A 20,753-nucleotide genomic window follows, 5' to 3' on the forward strand; every position below is an offset into this window, starting at 1 on the left:
TTTTCAATATTTTCCATCGTTGTTTAAGCGTCAAATACTACATTTTCTTAAATCAGAAATTCAACACTGAACATTTGTTGATTTACTACACATTTTCAATAGTTTTTCTGATAGTAAATCAATGCTGAAACAAACTTGTTGAGGTGTATCCTCACATTACATAGGCTCCACGTCTAATAAGTTGCCTACCACAAACTTGTATATTTTACGTACACATGGACAGGCTAGACACCTATGATGTAAATATAATTTCATACCAACCAATGTAATGTTTTGTAACCGATGTGTATTTTAAAATGTAAATAATGTGGTTACTGAAAGTAAAGGTGAATATTGTTATAAGTTAACAATATTATTTCAAAGACGATATAAAATGTTTTAAAACTGAAAGTGAGTTCTGTAAAATAAGTGAACATATTCATTAATTAAAAAATAATTTTTATTTATTTATTACTTTACAAAATATGATTTGATTTTAATTTTGTGTAACAAGTGCTTGGTAATTCAGTGAGAAATGTTTTCATTTTTTGTAATATTTAATAATTAATATGTATTCGCGGAAAAATATTATAATACCTTGTACCTGTTTCATATAAAAAAAAGGTGATATTCTTATATATAGTTGTTTCTATATAATATTTTAATTGCATACGATATAATTAAATATCGATAAAAATTACAATTATCTTCGAAAATTATATTTAATACAATGGAAATTTTTCTATTATCTGTGTGTTGTTTTATTTTAATAGTAGAACAATTTCAGCAAATAAAATCAGACAGTGTATTAAATCCTGTTCCTTTTGGTGCATTTAGTACATAACAGAAATGTATAACTTTTGTTTTCTTAATGATATCGATTATGTGTGCAAGCTTAATATTAAGCTGGCTTAATATAAAGCTAATATATGGAAGTTAACAATTTTGTTCTTGTCATAAGTTAGCACTAAATTTTCTTAATTTTAATACACTTTTCAATATTTTTTGTGCTAAAATTTTATATCATGTGTGCCAGCTTAATATTAAGTTAGGACGCATATTCATGTCTTTAAGAGCGTTCGATCGATATTAACAGAGAATTTTAAAAAATTATGAAAATATCAAAGTTTAAATGATTTTGAACTATTTAAGAAAGAAAAAATATCGAATTAATTTCGACAAAAAGCAAGGCTACACATGGAACTAAATGGAAAATATAAATCGATATTTCTCAAAACTCATATTAATAATTATACTTGAAACTTTTACCAGTTAATAATAAGATATTAACTTAAAATTATTTAAAATTTACGTACTGTTTCCCCATGACCGCGCTTAACAAAACAGGGTGGTGATTGTTCGTCCTTAAGAAAATCGTCCAACAGAAAGGTTAAATTTTTTTTTTTTGAAGTACTAAATTAATACTAAATGTAAAATTGAATTTTATACACAGTTTGTGCTGGCTTAATAAACTTTTACTGTAAATGGTGTTGCCTAAAGATGGGAAAGCGAAAATTCTCTTTCTCTTTTCTTGTCTCGATTCCATGAGGATTTAAAATTGTAATATTCGTCTAAAATCATTACTTTTTCATTCCGAAGTATTAGTTCGTTTTTCTTATATCGAATCTAGAAATATTTTATTTGTATTGATGATGAAAATAAAGTTATTTAACAACAGGTCTTCTTTCACTCAAATAATTCCAAATTTGTGGAAATACAAATAATTACTTTGTTTGTTTTTAGGTATTATAATTTAATTACAAATTCGGTAAAAACTCATTAGTTATAAATTATACTATATAAACTAAATTCAATTATTTATAAATTTTTAAACAATTTTGAGGGTCATTTAAAAAACGCAAATTCAAACAAATTATTTTACAGATTCCCTTTGTAAAATTGTGACAGGTGTATTACATGGCATTTTTAATGGTTTGTTTTCTTTGTTAAAGATTTCTATCAATAAGTTTTCTGTTCGTTAATGTTTGATCCACTAGAAATTTTACACAAAATTTCTAGTGGATCAAACATTAACGAACGAAATTGTGACGTGTGTATTACAAGCCATTTTTAAAAGTTTGTTTTCCTTTTTAAAGATTTCTACCAAGTTTTCTGTTCTTTAATGTTTGATCCGCTCGAAATTTTCCACAAAATTTTTTTATAGACATAAATCAGAACCTTGATTCCAAAGCAAAAGTGCTGTATTCAACAGTCCATCTCGACTCTCCGTAGAACACTTCCTTGGGATATCGAAAAAGGGAATTCTACTTTTTTCTTCTTCCTTTTACCTCCTAGTTCTTAATAGTACTTGCCAACTTTTTCCTTTTGAAATAACAGTAAATTGAAATTAGTTTATCACTAATCGGTATCATCGAAGAGAGCAATAAAATAGAATCACTTGTCAAAGGATCTTAAAAATTCCTAGTTGGTTATTTTAATATCCGTATATGATGACCTTATTCTACACTAGTTTACAGCATTCGCCTTCTCGACCTGTGTTAAATCTTTATAATACACTCAGTATGTCAAAAATTTTGTTAAAGGGCTTAAAGTAAATTTAGAACACTTTCTCTTTAATGTTGGTTATTGGGTGTATTCACACATATAATTCCATTACCAATTGAGCACACTGCTGTGTTTATAATCAAGTTATATAACTTTTATAGCAAACAACTTTAAATAAATTTTTGATTGCCTACTTTAAAACTTGTATTATGTCATTATACACAAAAACATACGGTATAGTTTCATATCTTATATGTTTGTAATATATTTATAGCAAATATGTTGCAATACCTAATACCTAAAACTAGCAATTCTTTTTTTACGTGCTTATTATTATGCAATCATTAATCATATTATAAATTAAATAGTTATTTTACCTTTATGTACCTTGCATTATGGAACGAATCATATTCAACCCAAAAATTAGATGATGCGTTTTCAATGAATTTAAAAAAGACCATTTTTACCCATTTTCAATATATAATCAGTAAAAAAAGCCGAAAATATTTTATTACAATATATGGACATACTTAATACTTTTGTTACTATTTTTAACTGACTTCAAACAAAAACGGAGGAAGTTATCAATTCGAGTGTATTTATTTTTTTTATGTGTGTTACCTCAGAACTTTCGACTGGGTGAACCAATTTTAATGATTTTTTTTATCTGTTGGAAAGCTGGTGCTTCCCGTGTGGTCCCATTTCATTTTGGCCCAGTTCTGACAACGGCATCCATGATAAAAGATGAGAAAAGAGGATGAATAACTCAATATCAAGCCAACCGATTTTGATGATTCTTTTTTTAGGGACAAATTAGTTAGTGTACTGCAGATTCACTAAAAATCACAAAATAAAAATAAAAAATTCCAAAATAAATTAATATGCACTAAAAAGTAAAAAAAATAACGATAATATAATGTAGTTAAAATTATTGTTATTTTTGGAGTCGGTGTCAGCAAAGCTAATGTAGCAAATTGTTCTGTCAGAGTTGTTTGCTTGGCTGACACTGACTCCAAATATAACAATAATTTTAACTACATTATATTATCGATATTTTTTTACTTTTTAGTGCATATTAATTAATTTAAGAAAAGCTTTTGAAGTCGGTTTTCTTTTTGTTAAAAGTTTTTTTATGTTTCCTATAATCAATAGTTAGTTTAAAGTCAATTTGAGTACCTATATTATATAAGTATTAAGTACAATACACAAGATTTATTGATTTTCAAAAGATATTGAAAATTTACCTAGACATAAAATTTATGAACACAGGCGAATGATATTTATTGTACTTGATTCTTTTGTGTAAAATTTTGTTCTAACGCTATCGTATCTTCTTTGGAATAAATACAATAGTGGCATATTTTAAGTCGCATTTCCTCCGAAAACTAACGATTTTCGAATAAAATGTTTTAAATAAAAAATGATAGTTTTTTATGAGGGTCAATTTTTTAATTTAAAGTATTATTTTCTCTCTAATGATTATGATCTAAATCAGACATGAGGGAGGTATTTTAAGTCGTAGTCACCATTGTTATAACTTTATTGTATACCATAAACTTTATTGTGTGTCTCTTTATCCAAGTCCGCATTGCTCATAGAGGAGAAAGCGAGACGGGTATACGACCCTTCTACCTATCTCAATTTCTCTAATAGTAATGAGACAGGTAGAAAAAAAATGTTGTGTCTCTGTCTTACTCATATTATTGGTAGACACTGGTAAGGTTGTCGCTGTCTTACTCGTTATTTAGTTACAGAAGTCTGAGGGACTTCTCTGAGTCACATTTGCCCATGCCTGATCTAAATTGAATATTAAACCAACTCGGAGAGCTAGGTTCAATCTAATGTCACAACATGATGTTCCTCATCAAACTCAGCAATGTTTTTTATTGTTTTTTATTGCTTAGATAAAAAGCGAGCTGTTAGCCATAATAGATTAAAATGGCCCACCTTGTATATGCATAAAAATTTAAATAAGCGCATTGAATTTTCTTTTTACATTGCACTTTTATTATTTAATGATTATGCAAGTTTTATAAAAAGACATAGTTGAATGCACATTTAATAATACTAATTGTATTTTTCCATTAATGGAAAAATTTATAAATTGATGTATAATTAATTCCATTCATCAATATTGGACCCTATAAAAATAAGTTTTGTGTATAAAATTATTTATAAATTAAGTTTGTATTTTGTGAAAAATTATCTGCTAATAAACGTACTATTGAATATTGATTTAGAATTTTTGATACAGGGAAATAGAGTCTTACAATGTCCGGAAATAGATTTAAGCCCTGACATAAAGTTCAAAGTAATAACAAACAATAAAAAATTTCAAATAAATTCTCCGCATACATTGATTATATCAAAATCATTCTAAATACACAATAAAAATTACAAATTTATTTTAAACAGCTAGATTAATTATTAAATCATTATAGGATTCTGTACCTTCCCAAAGGAGCTAAGATTAGGTCACCTGTCCTAAAGCATGATTTCAATGGTCTTGTAAAACAAAGAAAAGTAAAACATATGAAGAATATACTTTTTTAAGCCTTTAGTTGCTTTTAATGTGTTTATAAAAATTTAGTAAAAATTTGTGCTGAGGTATAAAATAATTATCCCGGAGCAATTATTTTATACCTCAGCAACTTGTCGTTCAAACACAAAATCAACAAAATTTCTCATTTAACAAATCTCCCGTTGTAACTGATTTTTTTGATTTATTTAAGAAAATGATTTTTATCCAAATCAGGCAAAGAAATTGTTCTCAACATTTTGTAATTTTCTTAAGGGTAGTTAGTAATATAGTGTAATTTTGACTTAAAAAAAAAATGGATCCATTTTACGATTGGATAAATAGTTTATGAGATATCGCCCAAAATCCTTTAAGAAAAGCTTTATTTTGTAGCGATTCTGAAGTTGTTAAAAAATTCTTTTATCGTCAAATGAGCAAAATTTCTATGTTTTCTGGTTTTAATCACTCTAAATACTCCACAGTCAAAATTGTTGAATTTGTGTTTGATTTTAGTCGATATTTTAAAAACTACTCCTCTAATTGTCAGATACGCCTGGTTTTATATATATTTTTTTTTTGTTTTAAAATTTCGTTAAAAATATATTCTAATCAAAACCGCATTCAATAGACGAAGGCATAGGTCCTTGAAAAAACTAGAAAATCATAAAATATATTTTGTTGCGGAATTTGTTGTGAAACTTGGTTTGTGGAGTAAATTTGACCCAAGAAATACGAAAATGGCATTTTTTTAACGATTGTGTGAGTAAATTTTTATATGTAGCCTAAATCCTGTACGGAAAGTTTTTGACTCTTGACTTGAGTGGAGATGTTTTGAAAATATTGATCGAATCATCAAATGAGCATCATTTTTTAGATTTTTATCCTAATATCCTAAATGATCCTTAACAAAATTTCGCTGTAATGCCACCACCCGTGTACGATTCTAGCCGATATCCCAAAAGCTATTATAACTTAATCGACAAATCTTTTGAATTTTCTTCAGAGGTCAAGTAAAATAACTTACTTTCTAAAAACAGTTAAATAGATTGTCCCGATTGCCAATTAAAAAGTTTTATAAGAAAAATTTGTTTATAAATAAATCAATCTCAATTTAATTTTTAAAAATTCAAAATTTTTATTTTTCTATATAAGCTTGAATCTAATTTAATAAAATTTAATGCTGATCATTATTAATAAAACTTTTTGAATTGTTTTGATTTATTTTGACGCAGTTTTATTCAAGTTCAAAGATCAATGTTAGCATACAATAAGCTTTGAATATAATGTCAATGACTATAAATAAGCTATGTTAAAATAGATTAATAATGGGAATTACTCCCATGACCTCTATATATAAAGGCATAAGAGAATGTAAACAAAAAGCGAAACAGCATTGAAATTGAAGTGTAACAACTTGTGGAATATCAATGATCACCAGAAATGTGTAAAAGAGTTATTATACATACACTGAGTGTTTTAGACCGTGAGCCCATGCTGATGGATTAACATAGTTCGGTAAAAATCTCAAGATAAAGGTCGAAAAACCCGAAAATAAAAATAATTTCCATAAATTCGACCTTTACGAGCGGTTAAAATCTTAATAATCTTTACTAGTAAACTTATCTTAACTTATTTGCTAAAAAGTGGGGGGAAAGAATTGTTGTTTCATTATAAGGAAAAAGTTTTTAATTTAACGAGCCATGCCATTTTTGAAGCTAATTTTGAAATCATGAAATTCCTTGACAAGTTATGGTATTTTTAACGACATTAAAAAGAACACGACATCTTTCAAAGAGAAAAATATAGTTCTTTAAATTGTACCATCATATATTGCCGCTAAAACGAATACCATCATATCTGTGTACACGGTAGCAAGCAGAACAATGGTCACAGTACATTCAAAATTGAAGAACGTTGCCACTTGTACAATTCATTCTGGATTAAATAATCGTCAAAAAGTAATTTTTATTTATTGTTTTATCTTAAACCAAACGGTTAATTACATCCTAGTATCTCTAATATGTTAATTTATATATATCTAGTTTTGTTTGCAAAGTTAGTTTTTACAGCAAAAACGCTTACTTAAAAGTAGTATTGATTCGTTTTTTTTAACCGACTTCATACAAAAAAGGAGGAAATTCTCAATTCGACAAAAATTTTTTTTTATGTTTGTTACTTCCGAACTTTCGACTGGGAAAACCGATTTTGATTATTGTTTTCTATTTAAAAGCAGGTGCTTCCCGTGTGGTCTCATTTCAATTAGGTGCTGCCAATGGAATCCATGAGAAAATCATATAAGTCTTAGTTTGCATTAAGGTAGTACCTACACGAAAGTGATATTCCAAGAATTTCTCAAAACTCAGAATATAAAATATTTAATTCATAATACACTTGCTGTTAAAATTAGAAGATGATTTACCATGCCATACATGAGATATTAGCAATTAAAAGTGACGCAATTTGTACGTGTACATGGGAGAAGTGTATAAAAATACACAAATTTACAAATATTATATTTATTTACCAATGAATGACGTCCACCATCTCTAGGAAAAACTAATATAATGTAGAATACTATATTTAGAAAATATATAAATAAAAATAAAAATTATTTACCATATAGTTTCGATAAGAAACTTAAATAAATAACTCGTTTTAGCGATAATTTTTGTGGAAAGCATATAAAAACTAATGGTAAAGGTATATATCAAAGTATGTGTGTGTATACGTATAGAATATATAATAGTGAGTAACTACAGTCTTGTGAAAATAATATATGGTATATGTATAATAGTCATAGCACAGTTAATGCACTGAATGATAGTATTAGTCCAAAACTTTTTGACTGGACGGTCGCGGAGGAACGACCTTAAGTATGTGCGCCACAAATGGACAAATAACTCAATATCACGCCAACCGATTTTTTTAGTGACAAATTAGTTAGTGTACTTCAGATTCACTAAAAATCACAACATAAAAAACTTTTAAGAAAAAAAACCGACTTAAAAAAAAACTATTCCAAAATCGTTTTTTTTTTTTTACCTTTAAGTGCATATTCATTTATTTTGGAATAGTTTTCTTGTGAAGTCGAATTATTTTTAGGTTTTCTTATTTATACAGGTTGAATATCGACATTTTTGAAAATTATAGTAGCTAATAGAGACAATCAATGGTTCTACATTTTTTTACAGCATTATACGTCGTTGGAAACTACACCTTTAGAATTTTTCGTGCAAAACTACTTTAAGTCGCATGCCGTTAGAAATACCTTAACTCTGTTTTATGCGGTCAAAACCATTTAAAAAGGTTTGAAAATTTACCCTATAATTTTCGTTTTTGATTTCAGGAAAAAAAATGCCAAGTAATCCAGAAAGATATGCCGATGGGGCTGATTTAACACCGCCACCGACGGGACCTGGTCAAATAACTCAAACATTCGACGAGTCTACAATACTTATTACGGGAGGAACAGGTTTTCTTGGACAGATTCTAGTAAATAAATTACTATACACATGCATAAAAATAAAGAAAATTTTTTTAATAATACGACCAAAGAAAGGAAAAAGTTCTGAAGATCGTTTAGAAGAAATGTTTGCAAGTATGGTAAGAATTTATTTACAGAACATTTATATTTCATAACTTGAATGAATTGTAATTAAATGTTCTAGATTTTTGATAAAATGAAGCAAAACGTTCGAAATTATCGTGAAAAAGTTATTGCAATAAATGGTGATTGCAGTTTAAGTAATTTAGGATTAACAGAAGATGATCGTCTAACTCTAATACGAGAAACAAATTTTATATTTCATTGTGCGGCGACCAAAAATTTTAATGAAAATTTACGATTAGCTGTTCAAATTAATGTACGCGCGGTTCGAGATTTAATTAATATGGCATCGAAAATGCAAGAGCTTAAGGTAAAATAATGCCATGGTTAAATTTAATTCATTAAGAGAGTTTTGCCGCAAAACATTTCTTAAAACCAGGAAAAGAAATTTGTGGTGTTGAATCTTATATATAAAAATGAATCGCTGAATGTGTTGCTAAGCGCAAATCTCGAGAGCAGCTGAACCGATTTCGCTAATACTACATCGATCCATTTCTTACGGGTTTAAGTTATCTTGAATTACATAATATTCTTAAATTATGTTCTTACAATACACGTCTCTCCCATTTAATTATCACCATGTTTTCAGTCATTGTGTATCTTTTTTGTCATTTAAATGGTTTTGATTTTTGGAAAAAGAGTATCCCATTTATGTGGTAACATCTTATTGAACAAATCTATATAATATTTTTTTAATAAAAATTTCTGTTGCAGGCTTTTTTACATTTATCCACTTTATATGCAAATTATCCAAACAAAGAAATTGATGAAAAATTTTACAATGTTCCAATGCATTATGAAAAATTAATATCATTAGTAAGTGTATTAGATGATCACAATTTAAAATTAATTACACCCAGGTAAAATTATAATTCTCAAAAATTAATAAATTTGAATTTGAACTTTCATGTGATTTTTAGTTTATTAGGAAAATGGCCAAATGTATATTTTTTTACAAAAGCTATGGCTGAAAATGTAATTCGAGATTCTAATGAAGAGGTACCAATTACCATAGTGAGACCATCAATTGGTAAAATTATTAATTGTTAATTAAAAATTTTTATAGCATTGATAAATTAATTTATTTTTAATAGCTGTCGCAACATTATTAGAACCTGTAGCAGGATGGATCAATAATTCTGATGGACCTACAGGAATACTATGCGGTATTGAAATGGGTTTGTTGCATACACTTTTTACAAATAGTGATACATTAATGGATATTATACCAGCTGATTATATTATTAATTTAATTATCGCTGCTGTTTGGGATGTTTCATATACAAGGTAACAATGCATGTAAAAAATTGTAAATTCGTAAAAAATTGTAATGGTTGTTGATACAAAGGCAAAACTTGGTCTATTTTTGACAAAAACAAAAAGAAATTGGAGACTTTCTACCCTTTCCTTTATATAGATTAGAAACAGACCTGTAAAATTGTATAAAGTATGCTCTGGTTCGTGGATATTTTGTGTATTGAATTGTTCTTGTATCTCATACGGCTTTAAAAATCGACTTTGTGAGTTCTATTAATTTATGAACCATTCTCCGGTTTTGCCTGTCTCTCTTCCCTACCTCTTTTCGTTTTTGAGTTATCATGAAAAGTGAACAGGGGAAAATCGATTAGTTTGATGTGCAAATTTTACTCATTAAGAAAGTAAGAGGCCCGAAGAAACACTTCAGATAAATTTAATAAATAATCATATAAGTAAAGAAAGATAGTCACTCATAGATAGCCACAGTTTTGTATATATAACACGGTAATAATTGACCTATGTTGCTCATTTACGAACTGAATCTAACTTTTTACGTCCTGAGCATGCTTTCCAAATTTCAGTTTGACATATCTTTTCGTTTTTGAGTTATCGTGCACACGGACAGACGGACATTCAGACGGACAACCGAAAATGGCTAGTATGAGCACCTATACCAAAATTTGGTTCGTAGCATCAATATTTGTAAGCTTTTTACAAACTTGATACTAATCTTAGTATACCTTGATATATTTCATATATAAATGGTATAAAAATATTTACTCTAGGTACATTTGGTAACAAGTGATTTTTTAATATTATAAAGAGAAGTCAGTCGTAAACATAATTTTGACATTGTGAAGATCTCTGATTTTCTCAAAAGAAGTACAATTCTTCCATCAGACTAAACAATTTCCACCTATTCCATGAGAGGAAATAGGGGGAATAATAGAAATATTAATTAACAATTATCGAAGAATCAGAGTTCAGTTTATGCAAGTTACCAGAAATGTATCTATCTATCTTTTTCGTTTTATATGCGATTTTCTTTATTCTGCTTTCAATTTAAGATAAAATCTCACAATTTTGCAATTTTCAGAAAAGTAACAGAAAATCATGAAGTTTTAACGAAAACTCCACCGATTCCAATCTACAATTTTTTACCATCAAGCTGTAATCCATTGACAAGTGGTAAATAATAATGGTATTTTTTAAAGTACAATCAACTTTTAAACAGATTTGTATTTCGTTTTAGCTCAATTCCTTGAAAATGCTAAAAATGCAAGCTCAGAAATACCAAGTATGAAACAATTGTGGAAACGATTTTGTCGTATTACATCGAAAAAATATGTGCTTTTATTCTATCTGTTTGCATTTCATTATATGCCAGCATTTTTAATTGATGCAACATTATTTATTACTGGGAAAACGCCAAAGTAAGTCTTCTCAAAACAATTCTGACCTATCACTCATAAAACCATTATTTTCGAAATTAAATTATCTTTCTTTCGATACTAATTTCGATTGGTTAACAGATCGGTTTAGTTACCTATTTTGGCTTATAGTTACCTATATATATATAGATCTTAACTAATCTGTTAACCTAACGAAATTGATATGCCTGCAAAAACCCGTTCATAGAAAAATTGATTAAAATTATTTTGATTAAAAGGAGCCATGTAGCCAAATATGTATCATCTGGTTATCAGACGGTTAAAGTTCTACCTTTTACCGCCTCTTGTACAATGCATTATGTTGTCACTAGGACTCGTTAAAGAGAAGTGTTGATCTGAAATTCTAAATCATCATAAATTAACTATTACGAGTATGTTTATGAAAAAATCAGAAACTTCCTAACACAGAATCTACAATTTCCATCAAAAATTGGAATAAAAATTCGTTTCAAAGCAAATAGATATCAAAAATTATTTACAAAAATAACATTTTTTCTTTTCATTTGGTTAATATTATCATAATGGCTTAATGAAGCCCTCATAAAATTTTCAACATGTTACAGTTTTTGCATGTTTCTTTATCAAATTCGAAAATACGAAATTTTAAAAATAGATAATATAAGAAAATCATTAATTTTTTCTGTTTTCAGACTAATTTCTGCATACAATCGACTACATAAATCAGTAAAATCAATGGAATTTTTACATAACAAACATTGGTTAATACGTGATACCAAAACCCAAAAATTATTTAAAAAATTGTGTGATGTCGATCGATTGAACTTCAATTTTGATTTAAGCGAAATGCGTTGGGATGTATACTTTTTAATATATATGCGTGGTATACGTGTATATTTATTAAATGATCCATTAGATACGATCCCAAAGGCACAAGAACGTAACTTATTCTTTAAAATTGCTCATTATTTATTATGTCTATCACTTGTTACTTCATCATATAAATTATTTTCAATCGTTTTTTCAGAAAAATTTGTTAATTTTTATGATTAAGGATGTACGAGTGTCACGGCAATTTTGGCGAAAAGGCTTGATTTTTTTTTATATAAAGTTGAACTAAGTCTAAATCAATTTTGAAAATTTTAAGAGTGGATGCCCGATTATTTAAATAAATCAATGACTTCAAAAGTAGTCATATTTAACATTGGTTTTATGGTAAAACGGTAGTTGGATGATATATTTTCATAGATTTCTCCACTAGTCAGTGAAAATTAAAAAAAAAAAGCTCCTGAAATAAAACCTTAATAAATTATTGAAAAAAAATTACCCGTTGTGCCGAAGAGTTCAGGATGTATGAGTACGGCAGTGTGGACACAAATTAAAATATATATACAGCTTTCGTTTAATTATTTAGATATCGAAAAATTGTATTCTTACTTTTCGTCTGCATTCATGAAGTGATAACAAAATTCGTCATCAAAGTTGAAAATAAGGTACAAATAATTTCAACCACAAGTCTAAACTTGCCTTGGCGCCCGTACTATCTGAAACCATTGGTATCGGCTAAGAGCCAGAATTGTTGAAAAATGGAGCTTATTTAGGAAATGATAAAATTTTCAATAGTCTAAAGACAGATAGAGAATTTGACAGTCTTTTCGGAACGACTGGAAATTTTAGCTATCGTCAAGGTGTAACAACTTGTAGCTATCTACAATATTCAAATAAGAATGTAATTGAATAAAAATGCAAAAACCATTGGGTCCGATACTTAGAAAACTATGGTCGTTCGACACCTTGAACATTACAATCTTTAAGGTTTTAGATTACGGATATAATATTCTTTCTAATGTGGGAAAAATAATTTATATATTTTTTATTCAATTTTTTCTCAGGTTCCTTGAAAGAGAACTTCCATGTAGGTTATATTTTAGAGAATGAACAAGAACTTGACGATAGCTTCAAACTTCTAGCCATTCTGATGACTCACAAATAATACATTCGTCTTTAGATCTATTTAGAGTATTTCAGTTTTCTACGAGTGCTTTCTCAATCGGATTCATTTGCAGGGATGCTACCAGACTAGCTATGTGATTTCAAAGCTGCTTGAGATCGGCTCTTGCTCTCAGATCTGGTTTAGATAAAGCTCATCATGACAAGTTTTAATAGTTACAATAAATCTATTTATTCTTCAATTTTTATTTTATTTTTTAACACCCAGCTCTTAGCCTATCAGTTAAAATTCATGTTAACTACATATAATATTTTAGAATAAATAAATTGAACTTCAAAGTCTTTCTTTCCTGCCTTTGTCTTTCCCTAAATTGATATCCATCGAAAGTTAAATTAAAACATGTATGCTACACACAAGAAAAAACTCCAATAATTTATAAATAATTTCAAAGGAAAAAATAATATCTCTAGAATATTTCGAAATAATTTTCGATTTTTTGCTAATAATTAATAGCTAGCTAATTCATACTGATGATGACTACTTTGTAATCGATCAAATACGTGTTTCTATCATACAAAAATTGATCTAGGAAATTTGTTTCAAAAATCTAATTATTTACTCCTATAATTTGTTTTGCTTGATTCCAATTACGTTATTACTTTTTTAGCTTCAAGTAATTTAAGAGGTTTTTAATCAACAATTGTTTTGCAATCGTTTTGCAATATAGCAATTGTTTTGCTTTCGATGGCGATTGGCTGCGGAAATTAATTTAATTGTATAAGAAATCTCAGAGAAACTTAAAAGCATCAAAAAAAGTGCAAGCAGCTGTAATTTTTTTTTTTTTCAATTTCTTCTGTGCAACTATATGGTCACAAATATTATGTTAAATAGGGTGCTAGAATTTCTTTTGAAATTATGGCATTTTTTGACATATCATATTTGTAATCAGGTCTAATAAATTCTCAAACCACCACGATTTGAGATAATTTATTTTGTTTTGAGTTTCCATTCACCTTGTATTTTCCATATGGAAAAGAAAATTACTGGCTTGTTTAAAGATTTAACTACTCCCTAAAAGGGAAAACTTTATATACATACTTGACGATTGCAAGCGTAGTTTTCAGGATATAGCTTAGTTTTAAATATTTTTTAAAAAATTATCTGTAATGAAAATTAGATTTTATAAACATCTTCTCCTCCAAGGAAAATATAGTATTTTTCCCTTAATTTGAAGAAACTGTTGAAAAAAATTTCAATTTTTTGTTTTATTAGAATTAAGTATAATAAAAACCACACTATCATAATTATTTAAAGACCTGGCTTTTAAGACTACACAGTGAAAATAATTACTAGTTGCAAGAAAATATGTTCTTAACAAGTTCCTATACTGTAATTTTTAAGCAGTCAAATACTTATTGATTACTTATTATAATTACTTATAAATAATTACTTATTATAATCACATCCACAGTCATCATTTTTTAAGCGTGTAGGCAATTAATTTTTGTTTTTATAATCACTGGATCTCAGAGGTAAGTAGATGATCATTTTGCTTATTTTTATTCTGAGGGATTTTAATAGTTTGATAAATTTAATGGTAAAGGTTTCGATTTCAATTTAGAGAGGTAAAATAGTTTTGCTTTTGATTTCAATTGTGATATTGTGATAAAGTTAAATTTCGGTTTCGATTATGATTAAAATTGATGGAAAGGGTTTCGCTTGCGGTTATTTATTAACATTTAGTAAATATTATAAAAGAATGGCATTTCTTTTCAACAGTAGTAAAAATTTAATATTAAAATTTACGGATACTCAAATAAAACGGTTTAAACCGATTTGCGGCTTAGATTGTAGGGTGTTCGTTATTGTTTTTAGGCAGATTTACGAGGTCCCTGCCTAGGGACCACAACAGTTAATGCAACATTGCCGTTCGGTTAGAATTCTTGATAGAAATATATTTTTTGTTCGTCTATGTGGGATATCTTCGTAGAGTCAAAGAGACATATTTGTCAAAATTATAATCCTCTCTTATATAAATATAAATAAATAAACATAAACGTCTATATGCAAATGTTGCGAATTTAATTACCAGCAGGGGCCCAATACATTTTCATGGTCAGACGTATAATGAAACCCAGATATGAAAGAAGTACTTGAAGAATGATTACTTATTACTGTGAATTAAAAGCAATAATGTCTTAAGTAATTGCTTTGAATAAAATCTTTCGTTTAGTCAAGGTAATGAGTTTATAAAACTTTTTCAAGGCAACGAAAATAATGTAGGTACAATTCTTTACATTTGACTGAAACAATTAAAATTTGTCTCTTTAATAATATCTAACAAACGATTGTTGGATTCTTGCGAGTAACATGAAAAATTTGATGGAAAAAAGGGTGAGTTAAATTCTAGAGCTCGAAAGTAAACTAACTAAACAGGCGATCAATCAAATTTCAAACCTCACAATAGTTTGCTTAATGTTTACTACACAAAATTATACCGATAATTTTGATGTCCTGTGCTTTTTACGTAAAGTAAAGAAAAATTTTTGTAAGAAACCTGTTCTCCACAGCCCAGCCCCTTATATAGAACTCGGCGGGGCTCATCGGATTCTTAATTATAATATCTATTTATACAATTGTGAAAAGATTCAAGCATTCTGCAATTTATTAGATAAACTATGTATTTATAGTTGTGTACATTCGATGCAAAAGAAATTCTTTTTTTAGTCACTGGTTCCCGTTGTTGTGGTGTTTCTGTTTTAACGTCCTTGCACATTTTAGCCTTTTTAACATTAATTAAAAAATAATAGTGTTATAACGATGAAAAGCCTTTGTCTATTTTGTCTTCTTCTTTCTCTGTGTCTTCTCAAAGACAGAATCGTATTATATTTTTTAAATTATAAGGCAAATGATTCAGATAGCCTACTTTGTTTTAAGATAAGCAATACAATGGATATTGAATGGAAGCTCAGAAATTACGTTAATAATATTATTATTTTTATACCATGTATATATGAAATATATCAAGGTAAACTGAGTTTAGTCTCAAGTTTGTGCCGCTTGAAAATATTGATGCTACAAGCAAAATTTTTTTGAATGTCCGCCCGCCCGTCTGTTTGTCTATGGACATGATAACTCAAAAACGAAAAAATATATCAAGCTGAAATTTTTATAGTGTGCTCATATATATTTTATATTGATAGGTAGGTCAATTGGGTCCGTAGGGGCCATCTTGTAAACCGTTACAGATCGAACAAAAGTTTAAATGTTAAAAAATGTTCCCGTGAGGGCGCAAATGATATAATATGTATTATATGGGAATAAGATCTATGTGTATGTGCCATGTATGTATACATATGTGGCTCTTTAAGAACGGCTATCTTTCTTTACTTACATTACGTAAAGAAACAAACAATTCCCTAATCAAAATTGTCTATACATGGTATTTCAACAATTAACTCAGTCAATTGTTTGTTTTCACTTGTTTATTTTTGACATTCTGTAGGTTTGCTGTTTTACGTAAGAGACCTTCACATTTGTAAAATTTGGAATTTTTTTTTTTTAATTTTAACCTTTTTAATGTTTATAAATCTTTTTTGGAGTTTTGTTGTATCTATAATTAGTTTTGCACTAAACACGGAAAAAATTTGGGAAATAACATAATTATGCTTATAGCATCAAAAATAAATTAAATGATCTTGTTTATTAAGTATTTAGGGGAATTAATAGTAAATAATTAAATAGACTTGCAGCTGAAATAACTTATAAATAGCTAATTAAATTTTTCATAATAGTTTTTATGCAGTCAGTATGATAATCAAATTTTTTAAATAATTATTTTTTTGAATAATGTTAAAAAATTCTACGAATAGAAAAATTATACAACAATTATAGCTTGCAAGAGTTCATGAAACTCAAAGAAATATAACTTTAAATATAATTTATTAATCCTTGGCATTCACAAAGTAAGTAACATATAATGTTATATGCTTTAAAATATGTTATTATTTTATGCTAAGGAAAACTGGTTAAGAATTAAACAGTATGATTATTATTCAGAATTTTCAATTAAATTTTTATATTTTCTGAGATTCTAACCAATAGTTTAAGTAGTTAGTTAAACCAAAAAATATTTTTATGTGTTTACAAAGTTGTCGTTATTTTTGATTAAAATTAATTTGGACGCATAATTTTGTAGACCAAAGCAGTTAAATGAAAAATTATCTTTAAACACTTGGCGAAATAATTTTTTAAAGGCCACGGAAGGTAACCATTCAACTTAAGATATCTGATCCTTTTCAGATTGATTCCCAAGAAATTCATGGAGTCAAAAATTTTCTTGGTTCTTGCGTTAACTGTGTGATTAAAATACTCAGGCGATCTGCAGTTTGGCCAAGTGTGTAATGAAGTTGAGTATAGATCTGCAGAATTTTTGACTTTTTGCATTAAGTATTCAAATATCCAATTTGTAGATTTTTCGCTACGGATTGACTACGGATCTCCTTGGAATCCTATGTAATTTTTTGAGTATATATATTACGAATGAAAGTTGCCCGAGAACAAAATGATCGGAAAATGAATTTTGAAATGACCGGAGTAAATTACAGCGTTTTCTGACTTTTTACATGCAACACACAGCTTTTGGAATACAAAGATTTGCAAACAAGATTTGAAAGCCATTTGTATTAATTGATGACCAGTAATTATTAATTATATTCAAGGTCTCAATTGCGATCAAACGATAAAAAACGAAAGGGTAGTGTAACGCTAACAGCAATCTACAATTCCATTATTTTTCATCACATATTATTGAAATTTATTCTCTGAATTTTCCATTACTTTTTTAACGTTAATTTCTTAGTCTTACATCTTTCTTGGTATATTTTTGATCGGAAGACTTTGCTCATCGGATATTTAACTAAATGAATTAAAGGATAGTAAATTTGACATTAGTTGTTGCAATACATCATGTGACTTCAATTTTTCAAATATATTTCATTAAAGTAGAAAACACAAACTTTCAGGTTTATTAAAAGCCTTGCATACCCGTACAAAAAATTTCATGTTATTTGTTACAAGTCTGGCGACCATAAAAAGGTAAATGATGAAATCTGCGCCATAATCAAAGAACGACACTTTTTAATTTGTTTACACAATTTGAACAATTATGCGCACCACTACAAAATTAAGTAAACATGTCTTTTCGATAGTATGATCGCCATACTACCGAAAAGAGGACTGTCGAAAAATTTAGGACTATGGAAATAGTTTGTCATGACGACTGTCGAGAATGACTGTTAATTAACTTATTAAATCATTTTGCCTCAAATTAGTGTTTGAAAATTCTAATTTCATATCGTGAGTGCATTTTTCCAAATTTTTGAGTATTTAATTAAAATTAAGATAAAGATGTGTATTTATGGGAAACAATTTCAAAATTATTTAATGTTTGTTTAATAAAGTGACGAAAGTTGCTGAATTTTATTAAATAAACAAATGAGTAAATGTATATTTCTAAATTAAAAGTGCAAAGAATTCATTTTCTTAGAACGAATTTTTTTCTTGATATTTGTTACCATTTGAATTCACAATAGCTTACTAATTTAAGGGGATTATTTCTGATATTACTGTTCGGATGTTAGCATTTACTTAGACGGGACTCTTAAGAATGCTCCACAAAAGAAATCCGATGGGGTATTTTTGGCTGAAGACATTTTCCAATTCTTGGATATTTTGAGTTTTTTAGCTCATACTATTATTATATATTCTTTATTAAAACCACGTGATCCTCGACTAATAATATAAAGCAGTGATATATTGAGGAAAAAATTTTGACTTTTTGATTTCAATATATCAAGCAAACGTGCAAACATGACTTATTTGAATTCTTCATTTGATTTTAAATAACCTAACTAATTTTTACCTCCATATTTTGCAGAATGTAATTTAAAAATTATATTTTCTAGTGGTATAGCATGTCAACTTCCTCGTTGCACTTTCTGCGCTTGTCATCAGATGCGATTTATCACTTTAGAAGGTTAATCCTGTCCGCATAGTTCCAGTGATTACTCGGGTGCGATAATTTTAATATACCCTGTCAATATATGTCAATAATTGAATCTTATCTGTACTTTATATGCAAAACTGTATTCAAGCCCTAAGGCAATCTTCATGGTTCAACTATGCCTCCGTGTGTTATACCGCGATAACTTCATCTTTATTTGCCAAGATTATTGATGAAACAGGTGAGTCTATAACCTCCACGCTATATTTTGCCCGCATATTCCCTTGCCAGTTCATCTTATTTATGGTTGACAGACAAGGGCCCTGGTGCATAGGGAAAGAATCGGGCCCTCCTCCTCCCCTCTTTCCGCGTAGTTTGAACTTATATTTGCCTTCAAAATTATTGATAAGAATAAGAATAGAAAACAGTAAGTGAACTTATCCCTAGTAGGCTAAATCCATACGTCGTCTCTATTAGAATCTCCATGTGTTTAATAGAAGAAAAAGGGAATAAATAAACAACGACGCACATGACAATATAGAATATTTATTATACAGATGAGATTAATTAATGGAAAAAACGATTTTTAACAGAATTCCCCGCCCAATTCACAATCTCTTGCGCGCTTTAATTTTTGCGAATTCGTCTATAATTTCACTCAAATCCAAGTTTGATGCCGCCTCATTTTCCATTGCAATTAACGATAAATGTCGGAGGCGATCTTGTCGAATGCTGTTTCTTAAATAATTTTTTATAATCTTCAGTTTACTGAAAGATCTTTCTTCTTTTTTTTTCAAAGCTGAGGTTTGAGGGCCCCCTGAGCTCCGGGGCCCTGGTGCACTGCACCACCTGGCCCTATGATAGCTACGCCACTGCATACAAGATACGCGCAAAAAACATAACCACTCTTTGACCTGAAATTGTAACTATTTATTGCAATGTCTAGTCTATTCAATCCAAACACTCAGAAATTCGAAATGTCCAGTGATCCGAACACTTTTCATCCGCCGTGCAATACATAAACCTTATTCAAATAATACATTATGAAATGCTGATTTTAATGAATTTTTCTACACAATAGTTCTGTAGATAGAGGTAGCTGTTGCGGTATTCAAAACAGTTTTTTTTAACTAGTAAAAGTGTTTAAACTAAGCACACAAAAAATGCTGACTCGATGTTGAGTAGATATTATTGTCAATGAGATTATCATAATTGATACATACATAAAAACAAAAATATAATATTTAGATATTTGATTTATACACGCAGAAAAAATTAACGAACTATGAAGGTTTTATGAAAATTTTTACTAAGATTCTTGAAAGTCCTTTGAATCAGTGGCGTAATTGCAATAACGTAATGCTACACAGCTTGTTCTATTTGAAAATCGAGAGCAATAAAATTGTTGCTTTATGAAGGCAAATACATTTTTAGGTAGGTATAATATACTCTTTTTCTAGCTCATTATTAAGTTTCTAGCTCTTTATTAAGTTATAACCCGTTCGTTTGAGGATGTTTCTGAA

At 28.5% G+C, this 20,753-nt stretch overlaps 1 protein-coding gene across 2 annotated transcripts; it reads left to right on the top strand.

Moving 5' to 3' along the window:
• Window positions 1-268: 268 nt before the first annotated feature.
• Window positions 269-12,342, top strand: LOC123298270 (fatty acyl-CoA reductase wat-like). Of its 2 annotated transcripts, none has more exons than XM_044880230.1 (9): window positions 269-390; window positions 8,349-8,605; window positions 8,671-8,919; window positions 9,324-9,469; window positions 9,530-9,639; window positions 9,704-9,896; window positions 10,963-11,054; window positions 11,119-11,299; window positions 11,968-12,342. In XM_044880230.1, exons 2-9 carry the CDS (start codon window positions 8,357-8,359, stop codon window positions 12,326-12,328), a joined length of 1,581 nt encoding a protein of 526 aa, XP_044736165.1. In that variant the 5' UTR covers window positions 269-390; window positions 8,349-8,356; the 3' UTR covers window positions 12,329-12,342. The 2 variants fall into 2 exon arrangements, with proteins under 2 accessions (XP_044736165.1, XP_044736166.1); XM_044880231.1 differs by lacking the exon at window positions 269-390 and adding an exon at window positions 561-603.
• Window positions 12,343-20,753: the final 8,411 nt, after the last annotated feature.

The sequence above is a fragment of the Chrysoperla carnea genome, chromosome 4 (assembly GCF_905475395.1).
Source record: "Chrysoperla carnea chromosome 4, inChrCarn1.1, whole genome shotgun sequence".
NCBI classification, from domain to species: domain Eukaryota; kingdom Metazoa; phylum Arthropoda; class Insecta; order Neuroptera; family Chrysopidae; genus Chrysoperla; species Chrysoperla carnea.

What these genes read in the sequence shown, in the direction of transcription:
- LOC123298270 (XM_044880230.1), top strand. Translation starts at nt 8,357, where the DNA reads ATGCCAAGTAATCCAGAAAGATATGCCGATGGGGCTGATTTAACACCG. An exon ending in CGAAAATGCAAGAGCTTAAG is followed by an intron (nt 8,920 to 9,323) that starts GTAAAATAATGC and finishes TTTCTGTTGCAG; the next exon opens with GCTTTTTTACATTTATCCAC. An exon ending in TTAAAATTAATTACACCCAG is followed by an intron (nt 9,470 to 9,529) that starts GTAAAATTATAA and finishes TGTGATTTTTAG; the next exon opens with TTTATTAGGAAAATGGCCAA.